Source organism: Poecilia reticulata, linkage group LG6 (assembly GCF_000633615.1).
Source record: "Poecilia reticulata strain Guanapo linkage group LG6, Guppy_female_1.0+MT, whole genome shotgun sequence".
Classification (NCBI taxonomy): Eukaryota; Metazoa; Chordata; class Actinopteri; order Cyprinodontiformes; family Poeciliidae; genus Poecilia; species Poecilia reticulata.
The window spans coordinates 29550929-29570873 of record NC_024336.1 but is presented as its reverse complement, the minus strand read 5'-3'; the positions used below and the strand labels follow the sequence as shown (position 1 = coordinate 29570873).

The following is a 19945-nucleotide window of genomic DNA, read 5'->3' as shown; positions in this document are numbered from 1 at the left end:
CTGCACGCATCGCTTTCCGGTTGGCGGGAAGCTGAATGTAAACAGAGCAGTTCCGATTCCTGAAACAGTCGTTTCGGCTTTATCTTAATGAACTTTTTCATGCGGATTTAAAGACGCTGCGGCTGGTTGGTTCTCAGCAGGATGGTTCAGATATTCATACGGTCAGAACTGCGATGTTTTTAATTTTATTTCACCAAAGATCTTTGTATTTTTAGAGGATAATTTTTCAAAAGATCCAGAATAACAGCAGCAGGTTTAAGATTTGACAAAAGTATAAAAAGATGGATAGCAAAGCTTATTTGTGAGTTGTAAAAATAATCATTAAAGGTTTTTTTTTACTTTCCTCTAAAGTTATTAAAATATTTTTAACAGGTGCTCCTCAAATATCGTTCCGACGTATAAGCTGCAGGCTAAAACATTTTAATTTTAATTAAGTAATGTTATAAACCTTATTTATTATCTCCTAATTTATCTAAAATGCACAAACTATCAGTAATTATTTTAATCCATCAATTAATGTAACTAATATGAATAAATAATAGTTCTGAAACTATCTCATTGTGTACAAATAAAAATATAATCCGATGATTTTTTTTATATTTTTGTAATTTTATGAACTAAAAATACTCACGATTGTGGGATGCTTATGTTTATATTTTTAAAAACTGTATTTTATTTTTAATTTTCTCTTCATTCCAGCATTTTCTTTAGTTCATTGGTAATTTTGCTGTTATTTTTCTGTATGTTTTCCAACAGCTGATTAGCACTGGGATGCCTTGCAAAAGTATTTCAACTCCTTGAATTGCTCCAGATTTAAATTTGATTCCAGTTTTATGTGACAGACCTAATCTACTTTGTATTGTTCTGTGTTCTCTTAAAGTCACAGAAAATTACATTGAATATTGTGGTAACATGACAAGAATGGTGTAAATACTTTTGTATGTTACTATATAGATATTGTTCTGTTTTTATGAATCTTTTTAATGTTAAATTGTGATCATAAAAACATCTCATGAGGTTTGCATGAGAAATAAACATGTAAACATTCCCCCTCTTTCCTGTTTTTTTTCTATGAAGAATTTGCTCTGTTATAGTTGCAGAAGTAATGACAGAACTTCCTGCTTACCCAGACGGTACCGTGTGTCTGTGCTCCTGCAGGGGCAGCGTGGACGGCAGCAGCCCTCCAGAGTGGCTGCTGGTGGAGCTGCAGGGAGAGATGATGTCCAGGCGCAACTCTGGGCTGGCGGGAAACGTGATGGGAGACCTGCTCTACACCAAGGAGGTGCAGATCCTTCACACCCAATGAAACCATCCAGTCACAATCAAGAGCAGATGCATATTTTAACTGGGCTGAAACAATTAATAGTGATTAATTTACTAATTTAGTAATTGATTGATTATTAACTGGAGAATAAAGACTCAAAAAAGTAAATTTACTTTAAGCAAAACAAAACAGATCATAAATTAAACCAAAGCTGGACATAAAATATATGCAGTTTGCATTTAATTTTCTTTAAAAAGAGGAAACTTCTCCTGTTTTACATCAAATTATTCCTATTTACTAAATGACAGAAATCTTAGCAAATGTTTCTTTTGTAACTTTCTTTGAATGTAGTATCAGAGTTAATTGTCTTTCAAACATATTTATCTTTACTTCCACAAGCGTCTCCATGACATTTCAATTGTGAATTGAAACTATCTTTTCAGTTCACATATATTGTTTTCATTTCCAAGGTGTGGTGCTGGAAAAGCTTGAAAACTTAGCTTGAAAAGTGCTTGAATTTTACTCTGGTGAAAAATGTACAAACATTTTCACTCGTCGGAAGAAAAAGAGAAAAACATCCACAGTTCTGCGTTTTAGTCTCTCAAAACTCTGTTGCTGTTCGTCTTTCGTCCACCAGGGGGTGCCGGTGCTGATCGTAGGACATCACATTCTCTACGGGAAGCAGGTCAAACTGGAGAAACCCTTCGCTGTCCTCACCAAGCACTCCGGACATTCACAGGACACGGATGCTGCCGGTGACGTTGCCATGGAAACGGACCAGCAAGGACCTTCGTCTTCCTCATCCTCCTCCTCCACGTCCTACTCGGTGTCGGCTCTCATCAAACGGAAACTGATCTTTAAGACTCGCCCCAAACCCATCATCACAAATGTTCCCAAGAAAGTATAGAAGGACGATTACTGGCCGGTCCAAACGGGTCAGATGCTGGTTCTGTGATTTATAGTGCTGCTTTGTGACGTTTTTCTCCTCTGTTTGGATTTAAATGTTTTTCTCTCCTATTCCTAACGTAATTAAATGATGTCTAAACTGCAGGAGCAGTTTTGATTGTTGCCTTATGATCTGTTCAGTTATGTTTTGCTGCATCAATCCTGTTTTTCTGTTCAGTTTATTTAAATCAGCCATATTTATTCACATCTCCGATAAAGATGTGTCAAAAATACACAGGCTGAAACAATTAATCGAATTAATCGTCTTGAATTGATTATTGAAATAATTGTCAACCAATTTAGTAATCAATTAATAATTAGCTGGAATATTCAGACTCAAAAAAAGCCATTTGCTGGAAAAACACATTTGTCTGTTGATATGTTTTAGCTTCACCCAGTTCATTTTACTAAAGGAATGTTACTGCATTTTAGTTTATGTTTATTTTCTTATTTAAAAAGGGGAATTATTTGTTGGAGTTTTGCATATTAAAATGTATTTCTATTGCATAAAAACGCATAAGTGGTTCAATTCAAAAATCTGGTTTTAATCGGTTAATCATCAGAATAATCTGTAATAATCTAAAATAAACTGATAACTCTCGGTGTTAAGAAAAGGATGATAAAGCAGTAGGTACAAATAAATGCTTCAGTTAGAAACAGACATCTTTCAATGAGGATTTTTGTTTTTAATTAGATAAAAATTGTATTCAGATTACATGTTAGAGTATTTTTCAGCTATAAAACATTAATTTATTTGTAGGTATTTTACACATTTTTACCTATTCCCTGTAACATTTGAGTTAATCTCTCTAATTTGACAATCTGTTCAAGTCACAGTGGTTAAAATAACAGTTTGGACCTCCCGCCTTCAGAGCAAAACCACTATCTGACCAGCAGGGGGCAGCAGCGACAAACTGAATAGAAAGTTCAGGTTTCATCCAAAAATCATCAGAAAACTTAAGTTTGCTGACAAACATTCAGAATCTTCCTCTCTGCTGCAGCAGCAACATGTTACCAGAATGCTAATGGTTTATAGTGTGTGTTTGATGAAGGCGTTCCCACACGTTTAAAAAAAATGGCCGCCTGTCAGAGGCCCCCATGACTGAATGGACCAATTCATTGAGCGGCTCACTGATAAACCCTTCGCAAACCTCTAAACTTGTTTTCCAAAGTCAAAAAACATGAATTTAGTGGAGCGGTTCCCAAAGGGGGGGAAGGGTGCCAATTTTGGGTCCTGGAATGGCAAACAGAAGGTCCAGAGATTGAAATTATCCCCTGAAGTTAAACTAATTTTAAAATGATTATGTAGAGAAGTGTGACAAACTGTCAAGGATTGTTATTTTGAGGTGAGATCCAAAAGTAGGAAACAACCAGCTGGTCTAGTTTCTAGTGCAAATCTCAGTACACTTGAAATAAGACAAAACTAACTCACAAGTAACTTTTCAGCAAAATATTGGAGCTTGGTTCAAGAAAATAATTCCTTAATGTTGATTTAAGAGTGCTTGTTAACATGTTATAACATGGGGGAAAATTTATTATAGAATGTGTTATAAGTAAATAATAATATATCAATTACAGTAATTATATTAATTAGTGATTTAAAAACAAATTCAAATTTGTTCGATGATTTGTTCGAAAGATTTGCTTGTGTCCAAAAACATTGAAATAAGAAACCTGTATGCTGTTGAATTGTCTCAGAATAAAATACATTGTTTAGGATTTAGCTTCCGCTGTCGCTCCAAGATGGCGGACCAAGAATCAAGAACTCATGACATCTTAAAAACACCTTTTTCTTTTAATGTACAAGTCCTTTTTGAATCTATACATTTAAAATTGAACAAAACAACAACAGAAAAACATAAATTAAAAGAGAAAGTCCCACTGGAGACACGCTCCCGGATTTTATAACTTAAATCTCTTTGGTGTTCAGTCTTTACACGGTTTTTAACGTAAAATGACCCAAATATCAACAGTTAAAAGAACAATGTTCGATAGAAAAACATCACTGCTGCACAAATGAAAGCTGGCATCCTAGGAAAATGTTTAAAACAATCTCTGAATTGGTGAATGAAACTATAGTAGAGGCTGTAAACGGAGACTTGGACCCTCATGAACAATAAATTAGTCCTGGACAGCACCAGAAATCCAGCTGCTTGATGATTCCGATGTTCTGCTTGGAGCAGGTGATTGTGCTGTTGTTGACCAGCGGGACGGAGTCAAAGCTGCTGGGGTCAGACTCTGAAAAACCAGTCATAAAAATCAGATCGCCCCCTCATTCCTGTCTGCATACAGTCGATACAAAACGGTTGAGTTTTAAGTTGCTGAATGTTTCCAACCAATCATACGTTATCACCTTTAATGTGGTCTTGATCAGTAGCTTTCTAACGTTTTATTATTATTATTATTATTCTTTGGACTTTAGCTGTAAGCTTATTTTCTTATTTTCACTCAAATTTGACGTTGATAAATACAGAATGGGATGCAAGTTATCATGAATGAGCTAATCTTATGATCAATAAGCGGCCATTTTCTTAAAACCCTCCGTTTTCGCTTATTAAGAGGGCCGACCGTCTTTAAATAACATAAAGGGTAAATTTTTATAATATTCTGACGCTGCTGAGGTAAACTTCTCCAGTATTTAAATTTCTACACAGGATCGATATAAACCGTTTCTCCTTTCTGTTCTGCTATACCGCCGCCATCTTTGTTTACATCAACTGACTCCGCTTAAGGATGACCAGCGGCGCCCTCTGCTGGATGGCGGCCAAACTACATAATAATTATAAAAATAAGAAGTTATTGTTGGCACATATATTATATTCGTAAAGGCACGTTATTAGCAGCTGGTGAACTCACTTTACATTAAAAAAAACGTTCAAATATTTATGAAGATTAAAATTACAAAAAGGTGATTAAATCTGCTTGTGTGTAGATTACGCCATCTTCATAATCTGATAGATGTTAATCTATCAGATTAACATCTATCAGATGCTAAATTTGGCTAAAATAATCTAAGGTATTGTAAGATAAAGCAAGCTAATGGGGAGTGAAGTCAGATATAAAAAAGCAATACACCCAAACTAAGATAATCAAACACAAGATAGGACTAAGTAGACTAAGATATGCTAGGGTAGGCTAAATTCAGTTGAGCTAAGTTTATGTTGACAAAACTAAGGTAGGCTACGCTAAGACAGGCTCAGCTGAGCTAATGTAATGATTTTATGAGGCAGAGAATAATGTTCAAATGTCTACAGTTCTCTAAGGTTTTCAAACTATTGCAATAACAGAGAAAAAGTATAAGTCCTCAAATGATTAACTGTGTTTATATTTTTAGGCAATTGCTGTTTGGAAATCACTTTGTTGAAGCTAATTTACTATTTTATGTCTGTAAAACTGCAATATTTTAGGGGTTTTTTCTTATTCCAAACTAATTGTGTTTTGGTGACTGACTTCTGGTAATGAAAGATGTCTAAAGATCAAATTTAACAAAGGTTTAAGTTATCTATTGACTCAACACTGTTCATCCATTGAGCTTATGAGTATTACTTAAAATGAACTGGCTTTACAAACAAACTGAAAAATCTGAAAACAGTCAGGTGCAAAGACTGAACAGAAAACGAGTGAAAAGCAGCCAAAGTTTAAAGAAAACTTCATAAATCTTGGAGAGCTACTGATCAAGACCATTTTAAAAATGAATCTCTTGCCGCTTGGAAGAAAGAAAAATAAAAATACACTATGAATAGATCAGGACTTTTAAAAAAATGTCCCCTGAGTGCAAATGTCCTCTGTTTCTTCTAAATATTTGGGTTCTGGACTCTCCACACTGTTTGCTTTCTGATTATCTTGAAACAAAACAGCGAGTGCCAGAAATAACTGATTTCTTCAGGTTGCTTCATAGCGATCACCTTCAGGTTGTTTCTGACTCACTGGAGCTTCGTTTCCACCAGCTGGGCGTTGACATTTTCAACATATACTGCATTTCTATACACTTTTTCTAAGATTCTTGTTGCTTCATATCAAGGTTTGTGACAGAAATACAGCAACTCTTGACCAGTTTGTTTTGACAGAAGCTGAGAGAAACTACTGATCTTTCAGACGTTCAGATATTAGCTTTGTCATTGCAGTGTGTTTTCTTTATTTTTGACCAACTGAGAGCTCCCCTTCTTCCTGCTATTTTAATTTAATCATCATTCTAAAGTTAGACTTGCACTACCCTGAGATCAGTGCATGTTTTTACTCGGCAGCTTGCATGTTTTCTTATTGGTTGGTTGTACATGATGGGTGCTAAAGTCCAGTCCTGGAGAGATGCTACTCAACTTTTAGATGACTCCCTTGTTCAACACCAGAATCAAATTGTTCATTAGGACCTTTTTGCTCTGCAGAGGCCTGATAATGAAGAATCAATTTGAGACAGGTGTGCAGAAGCAGAAATGCATTTAAAGGTTTACGGTTAGTAGATATGCAGAGGTGGGCAGAGTAGCTAAAAATGTGTTCAAGTAAGAGCAGAAAGAAAGTTGTCATTTAATTAAGAGTAAAAATGAATTTGGTGAAAAGTCTTTTAAGAGGAAACGTTGTTATTTTAAAACTCAAAGTGAAAATAATTCATATAAATACAGTGTATTATAAGCCTGGCGGGCCACCAGGCTTAATTTGGCTAAACATTGTTCATTAATTATAGGTGTTTTTATGAATTATTAACAGTGAAAGCAAAGAGTCTGTGGTGAAATGGTTGGAAGCACAAAGGCAGCATGATGTGGTCAATATGTCAACACATAGGAAACTGACATCCGGCGTCTCTAATCACTTCCTGTCTTCACTGATCTACATTCTAACAACAATAAGTAACGGATAAAAGATCCCAAAATTGTGGACACTTTATTTCGGATTAAACAACTAAAGTGCAAAAAATTACATTATTTTAATTGTATTTTTTCATGTTTGCCTTTTTTAAAGACTTTGTAGTTGGTGTTTAGGTGTTGCTAATAATACAAAATTACAAACTGATATTTTCAAACTTCCTGTCAACTATAAACATTTTTTAACTCAAAAACACGGCAGATGACTGGATCGCCCCAACCACCAGGCTTAGCAAGTTTTCTGAAATAACATAATTACAAAATAATAAAATAAGGCAAAAGGGAAAAAAATCCACATCTATTTCTTTCAATATGAAACTTCTGACATTTTCATATTGAAATAAGTTTGTTCTTCATTCAGTGAAGTTATTCACAGTATCCAGAAATTTTACTCAAGAGACACTGAATTATAAAGTTACTCAAGTAAAAGTTAAAAGTACAACATAGTAAAAATACTCCTAAAAGTAATTTTTTTTCCAAAAAGTTACTTAAGTAAATGTAACTAGTTACTACCCACCTCTGTACAGGACCGGACTGGGACTGGATTTTAAAATATTTTAAATTTTGCCTCAGACGCATCAGGAACTTTGAGGTTTCCTCCTAATTTTCTCACTTCTGGTTTGTAAAACAATTAAAAATAAAAAAATCACAGGTCTGCCGTCTGTCTGAACACTTTAAAACTGCAGATGTAACGTTTATAAAAATATGTTTTTTACATATTTGTTAGAACTGTTGCATGTCATGACAGTTTGTTATGAGACAGATAATCTGTGAAAAGATCGATCTCCTCCACTTCCTCTCTGAAGAAACAACCAGTCAGAGTCAGGAGGCGGGTCTAAGCGCTGTCAATCACAATCTTCTGCAGCGCTGCTCATCCCCCTTCCATTCCCTGCTTGATCCCTACTACAGCTTTTCCCCGTCAGCAGATCTTGTTGTGAATGCTAAAGCTAGTTAGCGTAGCCACCGATGAGAGTGGATAAAACGTTTTCCTGTCATCTGAGTTGTTTCCGCCATTAGCACATTTAGCAACCAGTATAAGGGGATGATTGACAGCGCTAGGACCTGCCTTCTGGCTCTGATTGGTTGTTTTTGGTCTCAGGGAGGAGATAAATCATATCGACAGATTATTTGTCTCCTGTCATGGTGACAGTTTTAAAACATTTTTTTTTTAATAAAAGTCACACACTGCAGCTTTAAGACCTGAATCCAAACAGTGGAAAGCACCATCCATCTCCCAGATTTCAGATTCTCGTCTTTGTAGCACCAGTGTTGAAGATCCCAGCTCTTTGCTCTGCCTTGTAGAGTCAAACTGCAGTGAAACCTGGAAGCCATCCGGCCGCCGCGGTTCAGGACTCGGCGTACGGCAGGTGATACTGCTCCTCCCTCTTGTTGCATCGTTTAGCTACGATGGCTAAGTACAGCACCAGCAGGATGAGCCAGTAGCAGGCGTACAGCACCGTCCCCGCTATCAACAAGGCCTTCTCCGTTTCGCTGAACGGCTCCTGGGTTTCACAGTAGACGGTGTACGCTACGCCTCCCAGCAGCACCAGCGCCCAAACTGTGACCGGCACAGCGCCAATGAGGTTGACCACTATCTTCCTGCGGCCAGACGTTCCCCATCCGGCCTTGTTGATGGTGAGCAGGGCAAACATTTTGGCAGGAAGCAAGCTGGACATGTAGAGCAGAGAGTAGAGCGACATGAAGATCATGACCAGACTTCCTCGCAGGAAGCAGGCGTAGGTGGCCTTCACCATCCCAACCAGCTGCACCGTCAGCAAGAAGAGCAGGATGTTCCAGAGCCGCCCGCGGTAGAACAGGTGGATCACTGTTGCGACCAGGAAGAAGGGGAAGAAACCGGTGACCACTGACTCGTAGGTCATCCACAGACTGTGCTTGTGGAACCAGAGGGCGTTGTAGAGCCATTCACGGAAGTAGGACTTGCTCCACCGTGTTTGTTGGTTGAGCCAACGCAGATACTGCGTGGGTGTCTCCGTCTGGCACTGCGACCGCGCCGTGTATTTAGTCTTGTAGCCGAAGCTGAGCACCCGGTTGGTGAGGTGGCGGTCGTCGCCAAAGCTGCACTTGGAGCCCAGGAAGGTTTGGTGGTACCAGGGCTCCAGGAAGCGCTGCAGCAAGGAGTTCCTGTACATCCCCAACGGGCCGCTGATGCACTGGACGCAGCCGAAGTAGGACTGGCAGGCTCGCTCGATGTTGAAGGCCATCCAGTAGCGCACGCTGCTCAGGAACGAGATCCACGAGTCGTACTTGTTGAGGATCTGGAGGGCGACATGGTGCAGAGAAATGTGTTGTAGAAAACAAGGAATTTTCTTTCAGCCAAGAACAACACATGTCAGAAATTAAGTCAAAACTTTCCAAAAATACAAACACTGAGCATTAAAGATTAAAAAACTTTCTCCTACATTCTGCTACTCCTTTTAGCTTCACCTGGTCTAAATTATGCTTTTAAAAAATCCTATTTTATCAAATTATTAATCAGTTTATACAAAAAATAATCAACACATCAGACCTACTGTACTGATGTTTTCACATGTTGATGTCAGAAGTATTTTTTTTATAGAAGCATGAAATGATCAGGCGTCGATTAAAGCTATGCAAAATGTTTATTTTCTAATTTAAATTAGGACTTGAATATTGTATAAAAATAGAAAACGTATATATAAATGACTGTCTCAAGTAATTTGTTCTCCAAAGATAAACCAAAAATAAAATAAAGCAGATGAAAAACCCAGCAATTATTTAAATAAGTAGGTGGATAATTAAATAAATAAACAGAGGTTACAAAAAATAAAATATAAATGAAACAGAAAGCAAATATAATGGGGGCATATAGTATGCTGTTCATTGTTCTGTTAAAAAAAACATTAACAATTTTTCATCCCATTAATAATCAGAGTAAATTAATCTAAATTAATTGTTAGTTTCGGCCCTGACGACCTGAAAACTAATCACAAAGATCCTTCAGATCGACGTTCAGCTCCGCTTCCCTACCTGTACGTCCCCACCGACTCCCCCCACCGTCGGGTCTTCCTCCAGAACCTTCAGCATCTCTATAGTACAAGCCGGGTCCAGAACAGTGTCTGAGTCGCACACCTGTACAGCAAGACAAAGGGTTGAATAATTCAGAAGGTCAAATACAGGCTGCAGCTGCTGCAGAACGAGGATTGCTGATTATGCAGAAAAAAATCTGCAGAGAAATGAAGGACTGCTGACAGAGAACTGGGCTGGATAATTCAGGTTTCACATCAGTGGGTCGACCTCTGACCCGAAGCGCCACGCGGCAGATGAGGGCTTTTAAGTGTTTAGGTTGTTTTTGGGAGCGGAAGTACAAAAATGTCTAAAAATCACCCACTATCATACCAACTATCCATTTTGTGAGGGACAATTTTGCTTAAATAATCTCCATAATTTAATTTATTTGTTTTGTTGATTTATTTATTTTGGATATTCAAAATGTCTTCAAGTTCCAATGTTAAATGTTCATTAGAATTTAAAGTTTATTGATCTTTATGAATGTGATATTGCATTATTTTGCCATTAGGATATTATTACTTGAACATTTTCTCAAAACAACAATATTGTTCATCGTAATAACTTCTGGAACAGTTTATCGTCCAGCAAAATATGTTATTGTGACATTTTTCATAGGAAAAGCAAAATTTTAACCACCTGGTGAGATTTTGAAGGAGCTTTTCTTACCTGAACATAATCCACGCTGTCGCCCAGAGCTTTGAAGGCGGTGTACATCACCTCCCTCTTCCCGCCCCACTCCTGCATGACGCAGGAGTAGCGGCGGCCTTTAACCAGCCGGGCCACCCGGGACGCTTCCTCCATGTGCACCGCGCTCCTCCTCCCTCCTCCAACGCCTCCTCCGTCCCCGCCATCGCTGTGAAAGTTCCCCTTCCACACCATGCTGCCGGCCTGCTCCGCTCCGCCCATCACCTCCTGGAAAATGTCCATCATGTATCGGTCCTCCGGCCGGTTCCCGTCCACCACAAGCACCACCTTCAGACCCGGGAAGGAGATCCGCCGGACGCTGCGCAGGCATTTCCTCAGGTAGTCCGGGTCTTCCTGGTAGGCGGCGATGCAGAGGGCGACGGAGCGGCGCAGGAGCTGAGGCCGGGACGGGCTCCGCATCCGCCGGTGCTCCAGGAAGGCGAAGAGGCTCTGGAGGAAGAGGTGGAGGGAGAGGAAGGCGCCGTAGAGGCCGAAGGAGAGGTGGTGCTGCTCTGTGTGGATGAACTGGTAACCTTCAGAAACCAAACATGAGCGTCAGTTTCTCCTCATGGAGACTTTACAGTGAACAGGGCCGACCAAAGACTGTTTGGGGCCCAAGGCAGATTTTCATTTGGGGGCCCCCATACTAACAGGTTCATCATTCCTACTCTAAGTGTAGCTGTGTTTCCATTAAATAAGAAACTCTTTTGGATACATTTTTTTCACACAATAAGACATTTTAAAATATGGTGCACCATCATCCTCCTACCACTTCCTGTCGTCTTGTCATTTTCGCCAGTAGTACCATTTGGTTGGTGATCACATGTTTCTAATGCAGTTCGGCAGAATACACTAATTCTGATGTGGATGAAAAAGCACTTTGTTCTAGCACCAAAACATGTTCTTTTTGTTTTATTTTTTAAAATTTCCATGCTTCCATTAAGCTAATTTATTTTCGTAATTTCAATTAAGGTGATGATATGTTCAATGTGAAGGCAGCTGGTGAGTGGGTCAGAGAAGACAACCTGTGATGTAGGCCAGCAGGATGGTGAACAGAACCACCGCAGCAAACAGGGTGGTGACCACGATGTTCAGCGCATTCCTGCAGCGAGAGGGCATCTGGTGGAGGAAGTCCAGACAAGGAATAAGAGGAAAAGCAACAAAAAAAAATCAGTTTGTTTATACAGTGCAAAGGACTTTGGAGAAAACTAAACAATAAAAACTGTTTCAATAACTGATCAATGTGAGTGTGAGCAAACGTTTCCACTTCTTCTGAAAACATTTAAAGCAAATTGTAGGTTAGCAACTTTGTAATGGTGCAGGTTTTATGGAATATTTGAATGAGGGCTGAAACGATTAATCAGATTAATCACAATTAATTGATTAACAGCAATGATGTCCATTGATTAACTGATCATTGTGAGTAAACACCTTGGAGAAGTATCTGTTGCTGCCCACCAGCTGGCAAGAAAAAGATCAATTCTGCCAACCATTGTAGGGCTGAATCGATTAATCGTGATTAATCGATTATTGAAGTGATCTTCAACTAATTTAGTAAGCTTAATCGTCATACACATAAAATAGGACATTTGCTGAAAGACCAACTTACTCAGAGCAGTAATTAAGCCAAAACTGTACAAAAATATAAACATATTAAGATGGAGAAAAACCTTTTATCTGCATGATTGTTTTACCCAGAATTTCTCAAGTGGCAGTTTTATCTTCACATGGTTCTAATTCTATGAAATAAATCTCACATCAGGTACATTTCTCCATCCAATTATTAATCATTTAGTCCAAAAATAATCAACAGGTCAATCAAAGCAGAAAGTCCAGACCTTTGTCTTTGAGAATGTGTTATTATTCCAATCATCATTATAATACTTGAAAAACATCAATATTATCATTTATTGCAATAACTTCTGAATTATGAACAAAACTGTCCTTCAAAAAAAGGTACGGTGAGACCAAAACACCAGACTGGAGACTTTTGTCATGCAGGTTTTAATAAAAAGAGAGAAAAGAGAAAAACAATAAATAATGCAAATTAAAATTATTGAGTTTGTCATGCGATTAACTGATTTATTGCTTATTTCGACAGGCCTAGTCAACATCTTCTCCATTTTCTGACACATAAGGAAAATTAATGGGGTTTTCTCCAGTACAGGTTCAGAGAAACTCGTCTCTGGTCAGTTCGTTCATCCTAGCCGAGTGACGCATCATTTCCTGAGCTTTTATGAACGTCCTTCATCTGACAACACTCCATCATCATCGTCACAGACGAACTACCAGTCCGACCAGTCCCCTCCTCCCAGTCTGGGTTAATAGTTCTAACCTGCTCTGGGTTAATAGCTCTAATTAAAGGCCAGGCAGGGTTTGTCCGGAGCGCAGCACCAGTGGAAACAGGAACAATTCTGCCCTTTCATTCATGAAATTACCTCCAGCCCCCACCTGGCCGCTCTCACAGCCCAGACACACTGTCTTTCCTGACATCACATTCAGACGTTTATCGCCCAATCTGAGCGATTTTCACTGTGGATGATCCGGGATAAATGACATTCCTGACAGAAAAAACCCCCCCAGCAGAATTTCACAGAATGAACCAAACATTTCTCCATAGTTATGCTCATGTGTCATCAAAGCCATTGAGACAAAGTTTAATCAGAAATCAGAGCTTTGTACGAATCCTGGCTTCACTAAACCTGTAACTCATTTTAGCATGGGCTAACACTGCTGAACAATTTATAGAAAAAGGTTCTGCCATTCCCAGATAAAGGAAACTTAATGTCATTAAAGGTGACCTACAATGCTTCCTTGAACAGCTTAGGATAGGTTTATGGTCTATACAAAGTACTTTTTGCACAAAGTCAAAATCTCATTCTTAGATAATGAGATTTTAGCTTTTTTGGAGCATTTTGACATTTTAAATCCAGATAAGCTGCTGCTGGCCACGTCTTCCAACTCAAGGCTTACACTCACACGTGAAAATAGATACGATTATACAACTGTACGTCTTTGAAAAGCACAAGTGGAACCTCCTGTGCAAACAACAAGAATGCAGCAAGTGGTTTCTGGATTGCAAATGAAAAATAAAACTCCCGTCTTTTCCAGCAGCCATTTTACAGCTCATACTGTGGTAAAACAAGCTGACCAAATGTGTTGAAGTTTTGCTTCGGTTGCTAGGTAATGGCGGAACTCTGCTGGGGTTGCTAGGTAACAGCGGAACTCTGCTGGGGTTGCTAGGTAATGAGCAGAACTCTGCTGGGGTTAAAGGGAAACGAGCGGAACTCTGCTGGGGTTGCTAGGTAACGAGCAGAACTCTGCTGGGGTTAAAGGGAAATGAGCGGAACTCTGCTGGGGTTGCTAGGTAACGGGCAGTGCCTGCTGATTTGTGACGTTACATTCTAGAGGTTTTTGACACGACTTATTTTCCAGACACCCAAAAACCAAAAAACCAGCTTTTTTTTTAAATCGCGTGAACTGTTTTATGCTTCAATGGAAGTACAAAAGTGTTTTAAATGTGAATTTAAATTTGCTAAGTAAAATCATCTAGCACGTAAAATATTACTTTTTTCATTAATATTAAGAAATTATTTGCTTGTAAAAACTTTTATCTTGCTGAGAAGTTTATTGTAAGTTAGTTTTGTCTTATTTTGAGTGTACTAAGATGTTATGAATTAGAAAATAGACCAAATTAATTGGTAAGATTTGTGTTTTTGATGTGCATTAGCAATGGCTATCATTTTATTATATCAACAAACGTCTCACCTGTAAGCATTGTTGTGGTTTTTCTTTTGAATTAGAAAAAACACATTTAAATTCTTGGACAGAATTCAAATGTCAACAAATCACTTTAATAACATATTTATAAAATAAACAGAAACAATATAAAAACATAACTTGGTGTGCATTGTTTTCTAATTAACGGCAAAAAAATAATTGGAGAGCAGGTTACAGTAAGATATTTTTGCTTACAAAATAAAATAACATTTCATAAAGGCATCTGAAACTAAAGTATTAATCTTATCACATTAGTATTGATACTCATGCAGACTTATTGATATAATCAATATTTCGGACCAATCTGCCCACAGCTTAGACAATGCATTCATGTTTTACGGTTTCGTGTGTCTTATAATGGAGAGAATATAAATTAGTCAGGCTGGATTTTTCCCGTCCATATTCCCTTTGAAACAGCAAAGGATTCCCAAATTCCCAATTGGATTCCCAATTAAAAAATTGGGAATCCCTGATGTACTGAGATTTCTGTCTGGATCAAGTCTGTCTTTGGTAATGAGGACGAATTAAAGGGAGAAGATGTTGGATGATTTAACAGGCCAAAACAGCAGCAGAGGTCTGAGCCCCCTGGAGGTCAAAGGTCACATCATACGGAGACTGAACATGGAGAGTTTGATAATAGGGCTGGTTGAAGGTCAAGAGGTGAGCTGGGAACCGGGAGTCAGACAAGACGAATGAGGAGGTTCAAGTAGATTTAACCATGAAGTTACCAGTGGAATTGGTACATTTGCAACTCAAAAATTACAAAATTGTCCCAGATTAATGGCTTAATTTCCTTTCTAAAGAGAAAAACCACCACAAAACCAGAAACCAAACCCAATACAATTACACATTATCAGCATTTTGAAAGTTTAGTGGAAGCAAACAAAGCATCACAAAGCATCTGCTGAAAGACATTAAATATGAATTATGCAAAATTCATATTTTGCACATTTTGCAAATGTGCAAAATTCATATTTCGCACATTTTTGTAACTCAGTTTGGATTTCTACAGCTTCTAAAACAAGTAGTTTAAACAACAACACCCAGACGTTTCTTTGGCAATAAGTTGATGTTTTTTGATGGACAATGAGCCATTTTTAAAACCTCGCAAATTAAGAGACACTGTCCGTTACCAAGCAACCCAAACCAAGCTCCAACATGTTTGGTCAGCTGGTTGTATTGTTGTATGCGTTATAAGTATTTAGTTGTTGACTTGCCATTCAGAAACAACTTGTTGCATTCTCACTGGTTGCGCAGGAGGCTCCTCTTCTGCTGTTCAGAAATGTACGATTGTGCATCTGTTTGCAGCCATTTTCATGTGCGCGTGTAAACGTTAAGTTGGGGGACGTGGCCGCAAATATTTTCTGTCATTTGCAGTTTCTTTTTTTCAGAAACAAAAGCGACAACAAATCGATTAAAATCAGAACTTGGATCTAGTGTGAAAAAAATATATTTTTAAGCCATATTGCCCAACCCTGGACAATGAGAGGAAATCTCTCAGGTTATATTCCAATCATTTTCAGAGAGATTGAGGTGACTTTTTAAAGTTTTTTATGTCCTGATTCATAAAAGCTTAGAGTATAAAATAGGTTGTACTTTTCTCTTGCCAGGACGTCAAGACAGAAGCTGATTTACTGAAAGTAGGACTAAGAACAGCTTATTAAAGCACATATCGCCACTTTTATTCAGGAGGGAGACACATTAAGGGATTTCTGAATTAGGACATGGCAGGAAAAATAAGGCATCTTTCCAGCAATAACACAGAACTACTACAAACCAACCTTTAGCTACAGTACCTATAGAAAATCGTGGTTACATATTCTAAATCAGCAAACAAATCTGCTGAGGCCAAAAAAATCCAAATATCCCAAATAATATATACGTATATTAATATTATATTCTATTATTCTTCACTATTTAAAGAATCTAAATTAATGAATTACAACAACATTTAATTTCCCTTTGGGATTAATGAAGTATTTCTGCATTGAATTTGAATAAAACTGAATTTACTGTTGTAGTGTGGCCGCCATCCGGCAGAGGGCGCCGCTGGTCATCCTTAAGCGGAGCCGTTAATACAGCAACAAAGATGGCGGCCATGCTAGAACGGGAAAGAAAAACGGTCCAAACGGAGTCCGATATAGGATGGAAAATGCACTTTATGCGGCTCTGTTTTGGAATATAAACACTCGAAAATCTCCTTAAGTAGTTTTGAAATATAAACACTCGACAAGCTCCCTAATTTTCAACTTAATAATGCTCATTCGTCAACTTCTCTTTCAAAAATGACTGATGTGCTACGAAGGCTAGCATGTGATGACAAAGAAGCAGAGACACAACAGAGAAAAATGGTTACATGTACAATAAGCGTGCTTAACTTTGAGAGTTGATGAATGTCATGGAGCGAAGTTTTAACATTCCTGACTATTGGACATTTATAAAAATACAGAACAAATCACGTCAGGTGGCGGCTCAATACATAATGCTACACGTAAAAGCCAAATAAAGGACTATTCCGTATCCCTGATTGACTGTAAATTTGTTCACGAGGAATTGAATGTTAAAACATATTTTCATCTTTTATTTTTCTATTCCGCAACCTAAGAGGTTCCCGTTTTGTTATATTTTATGTCTACGTTTAGTAATAACAAAAAAATGCAATATATACAAAATAATGTTGAAATTAAATGTTTTTTTCCTGTTATATGTAGGATCATGTTATGAAAAATGTATCCGTTTATATTATGGAAAGACAGTTGACCCTCCATTGACTAATTGTTAGTCGATCGATGCGGTCCATCAACTTTATATTCGAAAAGTCCCACAAATTAAAACTGGAAAAATCCTCTTTCTGCATCACTCTGCAAACATGAACCCCCAGACCTGAACACTGTCCTGCACTGTGGCCGAGCCGCTACTTATCCCAAACTTTCCATCCAGTTTGTGTCTCTGAATGCATCCATTCATTCAGCGTTTGCATCAACCTGCCAGACGTCAAACCCCATCCTGCTTCATCACAGATGTCTAATCTCACTTTTATTCAGTTTAATTAAGCCTGTTTCTCTGTGTGTGTGTCATTAAAGAAGTGCTTACCTTCCTGATCCAGTGGACCCCGTGTGTTCGTCTCCCCCCCAGATCTCCGTCCGTCCAGCCGGGACGTCCAGCCGTCGCCTCTCCTCAGCACAGCACTCTCCTTGTTCTGGCCCCCTCCCTTCTCCAGCTCACACTAAATCTTTATTCCAGCTTGCTCGCTTAATTCAGGAGATCCCACATCCAAAAATACAGCTGGCAGCTCAGCCCGCCACCCTCCTCCCTGCCTGGGGGCCGGCCTCCTCCGCCTATCCTCCTCCCTCTAGCTCCTGGTCCCGTCCCGGAGCATGGAGACCCTCCAACCCCCCAAGCTGGGATTGATCCGAGGCTTTCAGCCTGCAGATGATGCCGCAGCAGCTTTTGGGTTGCAGTTACTCTCCATCCCGACTCCTGATCCCAGCAGTCGACCCTGAAGGATGAAGTCTGAGGGTCAAAGATTCAGGTTTTCCTCTTTCCTCTCTGCAGAATCAGCTTCTCTCTGCAGCCTGAATCTTTGTCACTTCGTTCCTCCAGCACCCCGACCTGCTCACTCTCTCTCTGCAATGCAGCCTCCAGCTTCCACCCCTCTCTGGCTGACTCAAAGCATCCCTTTATGGCTTTATTTGTCTTCCCTCCACCTTCTCCTCCGTTCCTCCCTGCTGACGTCCTGCAGGTCGGACAAACCGCTGCAGCTCTGGGAATCAATACTATCCACGCTACTCGATTACATTTCATTCAGGTCAAGTAGCAGGACTGCAGATAAACAGATAAGGTCATTTTAGTGACGAGGCTCCTCACATGGGGATTTAACCACATTAAACACAAAGTTTTAAGTGTTTTTGGTCCAGTTTCTAGTGCGAATATTTTATTACACTTCAAATACGACAAAACTAACTTACAAGTGACTTTCAGTAAAACATGGGAGCTTGTTTTAGATAAATAATTCCTTAATATTAGGGCTGAAACAATTAATCGCACTGTGATTAATCACAGTCACACAGTATTAATCGTACTGTTAATTATTTAAATTTAGTTGATTAACTCAATATAAATTTGATTAACAATTAAGCATGATTACTTTAATTATTGTGATTAATCTATTATTTCAATATATTTGAATTTGATAAATTAACCGATTAATCATGATTTACAATTAATCACAATTAAGTGGTTTAATCGTAAATTTATAATTTCATATAATTAAACTTAATCTGTTAATATATCAATCATAATTGATTGAAACACAAAATTAGTTGATTATTTGAATAGTCAATTCAAATAATCACCATTAGTTGTGATTAATCAGTTATTTCAATACAAACTTAATCGATTAGCAATTGATTAATTATAATAAATCATATTAATCAATTATTTCAATATAATTACATTTAATCACTAATACTAGATTAATCATAGATTGATTATTGAAATAGTTGTCAACTAATTTGGTAATCGATTGTTAACCAGCAGAGACTCAAAAAGGGCCATCTGCTGGAAAAACAAAACACTCAGCAGTAACTGCACCAAAACTATACAAAAATATACATTTAGCATTTAATTAATTAAATGTGCCAATTTTTAAAATCTGACTAACCGATTAATAGTTTTTAAATATTGACTGGCAGATTACTTCACCTATAACAAGGTAATGTCGTGTTATGAGTGAAATAATCTGCCAGTGGAACTATTAATTATTTTCACCAGTAATAAGGAATTATTGACTTAAACTCTTATATCTTGCTGAAAAGTTACTCATAAGTTAGTTTTGGTGTATTTTAAGCACACTAAGATATGTGTGAAGGGAACTAGACCAAAAATACTTTAGTGTTTCTGCGGCATTCATGTACTAATAAGTCTGTTGCCATATGCTGGTGGTTTATCAATCCTCTTGGCTCATGGGAAGCATGTTGGCGTCTTAATGCTTCATCAAAACCCTGCAGTGTTTCAGCTTATTATTCACACCAGCAAACTGTAACTTATGAGATTTTGGAGACTCTTTCAGTGTAAAACTGTCGACCATTTCTCCTTTTATAGACTCTGAAAACTCCGGAGCCAAAATATCTGCATGTTGCCTCATTCTGAAAACATCTGCAGACTTTAGATAAGTTTGTTCACAGAGTTATTTCTGGTCTAGAAATAACTTGAAATAAGACAAAACTAACAAGCAACTTTTCAGCAAGATATGAGTTTGTTTCAAATATACTGATGAAGAAGTCCTGGTTCCCGTGGCAGATTATTTGACTTACAACACGGGAAAATTAACAGTGAATCAAATCTGCCAATGGAACTGGTACGT

The 19945-nt window shown here is 38.2% G+C and overlaps 2 protein-coding genes across 2 annotated transcripts; one reads left to right on the top strand and one right to left on the bottom strand.

The window, feature by feature from the left end:
- The first annotated feature begins 31 nt into the window (after positions 1 to 31).
- chtf8 (CTF8, chromosome transmission fidelity factor 8 homolog (S. cerevisiae)) lies at positions 32 to 2338 on the top strand. The gene is made up of 3 exons (XM_008412543.2): positions 32 to 161; positions 1159 to 1282; positions 1902 to 2338. Exons 1-3 carry the CDS (start codon positions 142 to 144, stop codon positions 2169 to 2171), a joined length of 414 nt encoding a protein of 137 aa, XP_008410765.1. The 5' UTR covers positions 32 to 141; the 3' UTR covers positions 2172 to 2338.
- Positions 2339 to 7858: 5520 nt separating this feature from the next.
- Positions 7859 to 18219, bottom strand: has3 (hyaluronan synthase 3). The gene is made up of 5 exons (XM_008412542.2): positions 17674 to 18219; positions 11826 to 11919; positions 10783 to 11333; positions 10075 to 10176; positions 7859 to 9341 (listed from the first exon to the last, which is right to left on the bottom strand). The coding sequence occupies exons 2-5, from the start codon at positions 11917 to 11919 to the stop codon at positions 8412 to 8414; spliced, it is 1677 nt and encodes a 558-aa protein (XP_008410764.1). The 5' UTR covers positions 17674 to 18219; the 3' UTR covers positions 7859 to 8411.
- Positions 18220 to 19945: the final 1726 nt, after the last annotated feature.

Coding starts and splice junctions, on each gene's coding strand:
- has3 (XM_008412542.2), bottom strand. CDS start 11,919: ATGCCCTCTCGCTGCAGGAATGCGCTGAACATCGTGGTCACCACCCTG. Junction 11,334..11,825: donor CCTGCTGGCCTACATCACAG/GTTGTCTTCTCT, acceptor TGGTTTCTGAAG/GTTACCAGTTCATCCACACA. Junction 9,342..10,074: donor GAGTCGGTGGGGACGTACAG/GTAGGGAAGCGG, acceptor GTCGCCCTCCAG/ATCCTCAACAAGTACGACTC.
- chtf8 (XM_008412543.2), top strand. CDS start 142: ATGGTTCAGATATTCATACG. Junction 162..1,158: donor ATGGTTCAGATATTCATACG/GTCAGAACTGCG, acceptor GTGCTCCTGCAG/GGGCAGCGTGGACGGCAGCA. Junction 1,283..1,901: donor ACCTGCTCTACACCAAGGAG/GTGCAGATCCTT, acceptor TTCGTCCACCAG/GGGGTGCCGGTGCTGATCGT.